The sequence below is a fragment of the Poecilia formosa genome, unplaced genomic scaffold (genome assembly GCF_000485575.1).
Source record: "Poecilia formosa unplaced genomic scaffold, Poecilia_formosa-5.1.2 Scaffold281, whole genome shotgun sequence".
In the NCBI taxonomy this organism is placed as follows: Eukaryota; Metazoa; Chordata; class Actinopteri; order Cyprinodontiformes; family Poeciliidae; genus Poecilia; species Poecilia formosa.
This window is the reverse complement of record NW_006800220.1, coordinates 477,106-487,043: the sequence shown is the minus strand read 5'-3', so window position 1 is coordinate 487,043 and position 9,938 is coordinate 477,106. Positions and strand designations below refer to the sequence as shown.

The 9,938-nt window shown below is 43.1% G+C and overlaps 2 protein-coding genes across 3 annotated transcripts in view; both read right to left on the bottom strand.

The window, feature by feature from the left end:
* LOC103151419 (putative protein MSS51 homolog, mitochondrial) overlaps positions 1-9,938 on the bottom strand; it is a 37,172-nt gene that overhangs the window by 3,737 nt on the left and 23,497 nt on the right. The gene's annotated exons all lie outside the window — the stretch shown is intronic.
* Positions 4,816-8,565, bottom strand: LOC103151416 (conserved oligomeric Golgi complex subunit 7-like). The gene is made up of 7 exons (XM_007571456.2): positions 8,379-8,565; positions 8,080-8,266; positions 7,865-8,005; positions 7,654-7,737; positions 6,866-6,980; positions 5,755-5,898; positions 4,816-5,675 (listed from the first exon to the last, which is right to left on the bottom strand). The coding sequence occupies exons 2-7, from the start codon at positions 8,101-8,103 to the stop codon at positions 5,509-5,511; spliced, it is 675 nt and encodes a 224-aa protein (XP_007571518.1). The 5' UTR covers positions 8,104-8,266; positions 8,379-8,565; the 3' UTR covers positions 4,816-5,508.

Below are 9,938 nucleotides of genomic sequence, written 5' to 3'. Positions count from 1 at the left end.
AAACACTTGGAAAAATGTTGTGGTTTTGCGTTGCTACTGGAACACATCTGAATCCAATGAGTGTTGAATGACAAACTGACATGAAATAGATGTGATTCAGTCGCTTTCAGAGCTGATATGGATTGAAAAGTTGCAGGACAGTAGAGAACCGGTTCTGGTTTGAGGCGTAACACAAACTTGAAGTACAGAAAATCAAAAATACCAAAAAATGAGAACCTAAAAATACAAATCCTGCTAATCTGACTAAGAATTCAGCCTCATTTTCCATTTGGCTCTACATATTCAGTGCTTCTGCCTTTAACAATAATGATCTATATCCAATCAGGCTGTTTATATCCTGACTGGCAACCAAGGTAGAAAAAAAAGGAAAAAAGGTCCAAAAATAGTCAGACTGTCAAGAGTAAAGCTGATGCTCAATGACCCTTTTCAGTTTAGCTTTTCTTCTGAGCTTTTTTGGGCTTTTGAAAGAAAATAGGCTGCAGGCCTGAAAGGAATATGCCCATGATGAGCAGGCTTTCATGTGTGTGTGAGGCAAAGTTTTCATTTCTGAAATGTGGTTTTAGAGTGAATGTAACGGCGGCTCAGGGACACGGCTGGAGAAAAGACGTGGCCTTTATAAAGCAAATGCATCACTCTTTTAGATTGACTGTTATTGTGTTGTTGGACATGTTTTACCTGCAATAAAGCTGCAAGATTCTGGAAATAACTTTAGTCCTGCAGCTTTTTGGGCTTTTTGGTTTAAAAATGAAGAGGAGAGTTTTAGATTTTTAAGAGAAAAGTGTTCAAGTTCTCCAGCTTGAACCCTAAATAAAGACCCAAATAAAACACTATAAAACACTTTAAACCAACTTTAAACGCTGCTGCTCAGAAGAACTCTGTTAATTTGTGTTGCAAAGTAAAATTACTAAAATTGGTGTTTAATAGTTTTTAATTAATTAAAGCGAGATCTAAACAATGGGGTGTCCAAACATGCGGTAGGAGGGCCAATTACGGCTCTTGACATGATTTTGATTTTGACAGGTAAGATTTTTGCCAACAAATTAAAACTTTTTAGGTTTGAAACAAATTATTAACCAGACTTTTAGTGTCACTGCTAGTGGAACCACAAACATTCAATGAATTATAATTTAAAGACAGATTTTGACACGTCTGTTCATGAAACTCATGGGTAAATATGGCAAGAGAGAAGGACACGATTCCAGCTCTTGTTGCACAACTGCAAGATTTTCAACCCCAAATATTTAGGAAACTGAACACCTTCAGTCCTTCTGTTTATTAAAATATTACATGTTTAGTTTTTGTAGGAAAAACAAAATTGAATTAACAAAATTACTTTTGTATTACTATTTTAAAAAGATTACAAAACTTTTGACCCAAGTGGCAAATCATTTGGACACCTATTGTTTAAAACAGTCATAATTTATAAGAGTCAACTGACTCATTTATTTGTGGCTGTGATTTAGACCTGTTTTATTGTGATCAAGAGACCTGGTCTAAAACTTAGAGCTTAGAATTAAAATTATTTTACTGCAGCTGAAGTTTGCAAAGTTTGAGGATAATGTTCTGTTCACACTAAATGTTTCTGAGCTGAATTCATTCAGATGTTTCATAAAATTCATCATCAGGTCAGAAATTTGGTTCCTGCAATTTGAAACAAGAATTTAAATTATTCTACAGTAAAATAAGTTGTTATAAATTGATATTGTGAGTAAAATAACAGAGAAATGTGGCTCTTTAACTGGGTGAGGACAGTTTTTTTTCTTGCATTTTGTGAAATAATTATTTGGTTTAAATTGCAGCATTAAGTTAAAACTCACAATTTAAGATTAATGAACTTTAAAACAATGTTCAGACAACTTGTCTCCTGTTGTTAAATCAACTTCATGAACTTTAATTTATGAGTTAAAACCAAAACTATTGTCTTGTTGACTTAATTTGCATTTTCAGGGCAGCAGGTGGACTTTCATTTTCAAGTTAAACCACCATTAAATGTTTTACAGTGCTGTGTTTATGTTCTTATAACAGGAAAATTACCCCAAATCTAAATCTTCTTCTAGGATAATTCTTGGTAATACTTGAAAAGTATTCTGATACTTAAACAAAACTTTGTTTGGAAACTTTTGAGGATATTTTGCTACTATTATCAGAACAACCCTTTTAAAACTTTCTGGAAACGCCCCTGTATTTCCCCCAAAGTTTACCTTGAAGTCCCTGCTGTGCTGCGGTGTGTACTCGAAGGTCCAGAGCGCCCGGACCAGCCCGGACAGCTGCTCCGTCACCTCTCCCGCCTCCTGCGGCTGGCTGCTCCCCTTCTTCTGGACCAGCGGCGCCCCGTTGGGCTTCGCCTTCTCGCTGCTGCCGCTGCTCGCCTCTCCCCCCCGGAACTGCTCCAGAGCCAGGTACTCCGCGAACAGCTCCGTGTTGCTCAGGCACTGCAGGATGGCGTTCATGAAGCAGGTGTTACCGTGGTTCTTGAGCCCGGCGACACCGGGCACCTTGTCCCCGAAGGGGAACCCCCCGCAGTCGCTGTCGTCGGACGGGACGGAGCCTCCGGTAGTGCTCGGTATTAAAGCCGCCTCGTCCTTCTCGTCGTCGGCGGCCTGCTCGTCGGTTCCGAAGTGGGAGAGCGTGGACAGGGTCCGGAGGACTCTGTTCATGAAGCTCCCCACGGATCGGACCGAGCTCCTCCGGAACAGCTTCTTGCTGAAGGATTTCTTCTCCTTGCTGCTGACCGCTTTGGACATGATGGCTCTCCTGCTGCTGCGCCTTAGTTGCAGAAAGGTTTCCCCGCTGGTCGCTCACATCTGCTCTCCATCACTTTGTTCTGGACGAGGCCCGGGCATATTTCACAGAAACATAAAGGCCCCGCAGTTCTGGAGAACCCGATGAGACCCGAATCAGCCCACTGGCAGCAGCGGCGCGTCGGATCGCATAAACAGCCAACAGTCGGGGTATTTGGTGTTAAAGCCGGGGCTGAAAGCAGCCGTCAGCATCTCCAGCTGGTAAACAAGCACCTGTGCCATTGTTGAGGCACAACATCGGACCGCTGGAGTTCCTGTCGGACATAAACATCTACAGCAGCCTCAATTAGAGAGCCGAGCGGAATGCCTCATCATTTATTAACCCGCAGCTCCACCCTGTTAAAGGTGGACTGTTTCCTCCGGATTCAGGTCCATTATGTGTGTTTTCCTTTTTTTAAATTATTGTTTAGGAAACATTTACCCTAAATTACCTCCACAGCGCTCCAATCACAGGCGCTCTGCCAAACTAGGGAAGCCCCGGACCGGAGCGACACAGCCCGCCGCTCCCTGGCGACTGACCGCGGAGAGGCATCGCTTCCCGGGCCAGGAGTGGAGATTATCGGCCTTGTCCCCATCCGAAAGTTGTCCCCCCCTCTTTCCGTCCGTCCAGTGTTGGTCTTCGGTTGAATGCGCCTTATTTCCGCCTCCGGATGGGCTCCATTGCGAGGCCGCTGCTCCCCGTCTCCATCATCAGTTTGTAGGCAGAGATACTGCGGGCGGGCAGGGCGGTAACGGCTGACGTCAGGCCCAAACACTGGTCCATGTTGGAGGAGAGCAGGTCCAGCAGCATGTGATGCTGATGATGCTCCATCCTCCCGGACAGAGCCGAGCAGCAGCCAGATGCTTCCAGAGGGAGAACATCCGAACATCTGGACCCGCTCAGCAGAACATCCGGGATAAACACGAAGCATCTTTTACTCATTTTATTATAAAGGCCACCGCGATCACAAAGCAGTATAATGTATGATCATTATAAGAAGATATTTATAATTGTAAGAATGATAATTTGTAATTATTGAACCGCAGAGTCACAATTATTAAGGAGTAAACTCATTATAACACAGTACCTCATAATTATCTCAATTATAAAAGATTATATCTAAGAGTAGCACTATTACTGCAACATATATTAACTCAAGTAAAAGTAAAAACGACAGTATTTTGTAAAAATGCTGTTTGAGTATTGATCAATATCATAGCATCTGATTTAATGTATAAAACTGATGTCATTCCCGACAAAAATAGAAAGTTATGCGCAAATGTTGATATTTTAAAGACAAAATTATATATAAAAACATACAGATAAACAAATATAATTACAAAATAATAAACTCAAACATAAGATATACTTTTCCACATAATTTTTTCCAATGTAACTTAAGAGGTTTTGGTAGTTTTAGTGATTTTTCTACAGACAGAAAATAAAACTACAAAGATTGTGAACAAACACGAAGTATCACTGCAATATAAATGTGTGTTTGGTGCGTTTTTTAGTTAAAAATGTTTTTCATTCAGGGAATTGGTAGAGTGTCCAGAAATTTAACTCAAGATTATCGATAATTCATAATAAAATTAGTAAAATAAAAGTTAAAAGTACAGAGTAACTAAAGTAACTTTTCCTAAAAGTTATGTAAACCCCTAGATACTTTAGTGATTATTTAAAGTGAAAATAAAAATGTAACAGTAATTTGAAGGTTGATGCTTTGTGGAATTACTTCACTCAAATAAACAGTAAATTATGAAATATTCATACAAATTTAACAACTTTGAAAAATACATTTTGGATAAACTTTAAATACATCTGCTCTAAATGAGAAAAGAAACTGATGTGAGTTTTCCCTCTGCAGAGATCTTCTATAAAACAGTTATTTTTGAGATTAGCAGTTTTGTTATTATTTTTGATATTTAATTGCAGTGCAGTTTGTTTTATTCTTGTATTCTGAACTTTGACCTTAATTTAGGCCTGTAGAGATTCAGACTTAGATGCTCAGATGGGGAACTGGAACTAAAAATATTAAAATGAAATAAAGTTTAATCAAAGTGAATCTGTGACTTAAAGTGGAGAATATTTTTACATGAACCCAGGTAGGCAGAAACTTTTTTCCAGCTCTGTACACACATTTTCCAACAGTTATAAAAACATTGAAACAGAGCAAAGTTTACATTAAGTTTGTAAAAACAAACATCAAGGCTTCATTATAGCGTCATCCGATTTTTATAACACAGACTTTCACAATACAAAAGACCCTTGCTATCCAAAATAGAGACAATCATGAATCAGCCCAAGCAAAACAGAAATATATACTCTAATTATGTTTTAGCAAAACATGAGACTGATTTAATAAAAAAAAACAACAGAAATGCCTCCTCTGAATATCTTCATCCCCCAGATCAATTATCAGTATGGAATAGTTAATTACATATATGGATCATAGAGAATTTACTCTCTTATAGATGCATAAATTAGGCAAAATATGAATATATAAATATCAGATTTTGGCTTAAACTGAAGGCAGATTTACCGGTAAAACTTGGGAAAGAATGTCGAAAACATTCTGATTTCAGTTTCTTCTGCTCCAAAATGAACAAAAACCCAAAATGCTGCAAAACACAAAGAATGATGACAGAAAAGACCCAATCACAGAAGCTAACATGTAAAACAGCCGTCATTCACATCTCTTCCAGCGGGGGGAGTCCGTCAGAGCGGCTAGTAGTCGATGGCGCGCAGCGCGGCCAGGCTGGACGCCAGGCGGCGCGGCAGCAGCTTGGCCGTCTGCCGGTAGTCTTCAGGTTTGGCTCTCAGCAGCGTGACGATGTGCTGCAGCGTGCGGGACGGCTGCAGGCCCAGAGCGTCCATCACGTTGCTCAGATACTCTGAGGGAGACAAACCCAAATGATTCCACACACAACGACAGAACCAACAGAACCTGGAGGCGTTTCCCGGTCTCCGTACCGATATCTGTGGCCAGCTGTTTGGTGGAGTGAGGGGAGAGACGGGGGATGAGCAAGATGGCGTCGCAGTAGGTCTGCATGGTTGCCCTGGCGATGGAGCCCAGCCAGTAGTCAGCTGTGTTGTCCAACTCAGGAAGGTCATCGCCTGAGACAACAAGGGGAAAAGTTTCTGTTAGTACTGAAGACCTGCGATGGAGTACGATGCTGCGTTCACACCCAACGAGTTTCACACATAAAAACCGCCTCCGACGCTTCGAGCTGGATGTGTTTGCACTTTGAAGTCAGACGCTTCACATTTTCCTCAAGACCTGCGTCAAAATCGCTCTAGACTCGCGTTGGGATGAGCCGTTGTACCCGGTCTGTTTGTACAATGATGCATAAAATTGAGAGAGTGGAACCAAATCATTATGTAGTGAAAGCTTCTGCAGTCGTAACAGAGGCTCAGATGTCTTTGCTGAACATTTTATGTTCAGTTTCTATTGAACAAACTACGGTGACAGCTGATAACACGTTGGAGCCTCTCGCCTTTTATTCCTCTTCTGGTTGCTTTCAACAATGGAGGATCTAATACTGAGAGTATCGAGGTTTTATTTACTGAAATCAACAAAATGCTGCTGTCAGGCGCGTGTTTGAATTTACCAGATAATTCAGAGATGTTGTGAGTTTGACAAGCTAACTGGGCGCCGACAAAGGTCGCCGTCTCACCAGAGCCCAGTTTGATGGCCTGCTAACCTGCATGTCCTGGCAGGACACCACCTACAGGCCACTGCGTTACATCGCAGAGCCTCTGATTGGTTGATCCTCTGCATCCAGAGACAAAAGTTCAGATTTTTGAACTCCAGTGTTGAACGCTCAAAACGTTTAAATGCTTTAACAACGCACCGCGCTCCTGACACGCATCCACTTAGACTCTGAACGTAAACTGAGATTTATTTTTTTAAACTGAGACTAACGTCGTTATATTACCAGAAGAAAGTCATGAAATTGCAAGAAAAACGTTTTATTAAGAGAAAAGCTTTGATAAAGTGATGAAGATCTGATGTGACCATCTCGTCATGCAGAAATGGAGCAGTATAAATTCAGCAGACTAAAATGAGGAAGAGGTGACGTACCCTGATCCGGAGGGAACGGCAGCTTCCCAGCATGTAAGGCCATCTCTAGTGCCGGGTCCTCCTGGGTCACAAAGGGCTCCAGGTGGAGAGGCAGAGACATGAGGTACTGTCCAATCTGGAGAGGAGAGAGAGTCGCTTGAGCCGGATAAACAAAAACAGCCTTTGTACGCGTCCATCTAGGCTCCAGTGGTCCAATCGAGTTTTGCACTAAAATATTATTTCATCCATCAAATCAAAGCAAGTTTTATCTATTCACTGCTACATTACATCAATCAATTCCTCATGTATAACGACGTATTACAGCCCAAACAGAGAAACACACAGGCGGAAAAACGGAGTAAATTTCAGCCACAAAACTCTGAAATTTTCTACAAAAAAAAAAGTGAAAAAATTTCCCACTTTTTAAAATTTCCTAGAAAATTTCTGAGGTTGATATAAAAATGTCAGAGTTTTCTCTCGCTGATTTTCAACGATTCAAACTCAAAATTTTCCAATATTTTTTCTGGAAAATTTCTGAGATGAACCTGAAATTTTCAGAGTTTTTTCACTTTTCAAACTCACATTTCCTTGTTTTTGCTAGAAAATGTCTGAGATTAATCTCATACTTTTTTTTTAGCTTATTTATGGAAATTTATTGCGATAACTTCTGGAATAATTCATCGTCCAGCAAAATCTGTTATCATGACAGGACAAGTTGTAATGTGATAAACTTCATTTTTCCTTGAATCCCCTTTGAAATTAAATCAACTTTGAATCACAGACAGTTTTAAATGAAGACATAATCTTACGTTTGTGATATACTCCTGTGGTGACAGGCTGAACGTAGGCAGGTCTTCAGTGTAGCTCTCTCCAATAGCAGAAGCGTCCTGACTCTAAACCAGAGCAACACGAGGCCAGACTTAAAGAAACAGGACACCCAGCACTCCAAAGTAAATCTAGCTAAAATTATACCCAATAACACCTGAAATCAAATCATGTGGGAGCCCGACACGTACTCACCTCCATCTTGGAGACGAGGCAGAGCTGGTGTTTGATCTGCAGGAAGACGGAGTCGAAGGCCAGCTGGTTGGCCTGCTGGTTGAGCCTGGTCAGAGCTGATCTGGGCTCAGCCAGCAGGCTGGAGTTCCCCGTCCCTTTTTCCTGCAACACCACGTCATTATTTACCAAAAGATCAGCAGCAAGACGCTCAGTGCCGACTACAACCTGCGTCCTACCTTCAGCGAGAACAGGATCTCCATCAGGTTGTTGTATTCGGCCACGTTGCCCCTCTGGAGGTAGTTGTACTCCTGCCAGGGGTTTTTAGTGGCGTTTTTCCTGTCAGTGGAGCTGGCCTCCTGGATGCCGGCCAGGCTGCGCGGGCTGTAAGACTCCGATAAGTACTTACCTGCTGTGCCCAGGATCCTGCAGTGATCATAAGCAGCATTTTTTTTTTATTTTTTTACTCTTAAAAACTGAAACTGGGTTCGATTTGAGAAACTAAATAAAAACAGATGACAGGAAGAACGTTTCTCACTTGTTTGACAGCTGCTGCTCAAAAGCTCCGCACTGTCGCAGCAATTCTCCACATGTGGCGATGATCCTGTGAAACCCGTGCAAGTTACCGATTAGTGAGTTAATCTAAACTTCATCTCATCGATCGACTAACTGATGAGCGGCCATTTTGTTGCTGAATGCAGAATTTAAATAAACATAATTAAATTTTAACATCATTTTTAGCTGTGTTANTTAAATGTTTTACAGTGCTGTGTTTATGTTCTTATAACAGGAAAATTACCCCAAATCTAAATCTTCTTCTAGGATAATTCTTGGTAATACTTGAAAAGTATTCTGATACTTAAACAAAACTTTGTTTGGAAACTTTTGAGGATATTTTGCTACTATTATCAGAACAACCCTTTTAAAACTTTCTGGAAACGCCCCTGTATCTCCCCCAAAGTTTACCTTGAAGTCCCTGCTGTGCTGCGGTGTGTACTCGAAGGTCCAGAGCGCCCGGACCAGCCCGGACAGCTGCTCCGTCACCTCTCCCGCCTCCTGCGGCTGGCTGCTCCCCTTCTTCTGGACCAGCGGCGCCCCGTTGGGCTTCGCCTTCTCGCTACTGCCGCTGCTCGCCTCTCCCCCCCGGAACTGCTCCAGAGCCAGGTACTCCGCGAACAGCTCCGTGTTGCTCAGGCACTGCAGGATGGCGTTCATGAAGCAGGTGTTACCGTGGTTCTTGAGCCCGGCGACACCGGGCACCTTGTCCCCGAAGGGGAACCCCCCGCAGTCGCTGTCGTCGGACGGGACGGAGCCTCCGGTGGTGCTCGGTATCAAAGCCGCCTCGTCCTTCTCGTCGTCGGCGGCCTGCTCGTCGGTTCCGAAGTGGGAGAGCGTGGACAGGGTCCGGAGGACTCTGTTCATGAAGCTCCCCACGGATCGGACCGAGCTCCTCCGGAACAGCTTCTTGCTGAAGGATTTCTTCTCCTTGCTGCTGACCGCTTTGGACATGATGGCTCTCCTGCTGCTGCGCCTTAGTTGCAGAAAGGTTTCCCCGCTGTGCGCTCACATCTGCTCTCCATCACTTTGTTCTGGACGAGGCCCGGGCATATTTCACAGAAACATAAAGGCCCCGCAGTTCTGGAGAACCCGATGAGACCCGAATCAGCCCACTGGCAGCAGCGGCGCGTCGGATCGCATAAACAGCCAACAGTCGGGGTATTTGGTGTTAAAGCCGGGGCTGGAAGCAGCCGTCAGCATCTCCAGCTGGTAAACAAGCACCTGTGCCATTGTTGAGGCACAACATCGGACCGCTGGAGTTCCTGTCGGACATAAACATCTACAGCAGCCTCAATTAGAGAGCCGAGCGGAATGCCTCATCATTTATTAACCCGCAGCTCCACCCTGTTAAAGGTGGACTGTTTCCTCCGGATTCAGGTCCATTATGTGTGTTTTCCTTTTTTTAAATTATTGTTTAGGAAACATTTACCCTAAATTACCTCCACAGCGCTCCAATCACAGGCGCTCTGCCAAACTAGGGAAGCCCCGGACCGGAGCGACACAGCCCGCCGCTCCCTGGCGACTGACCGCGGAGAGGCAT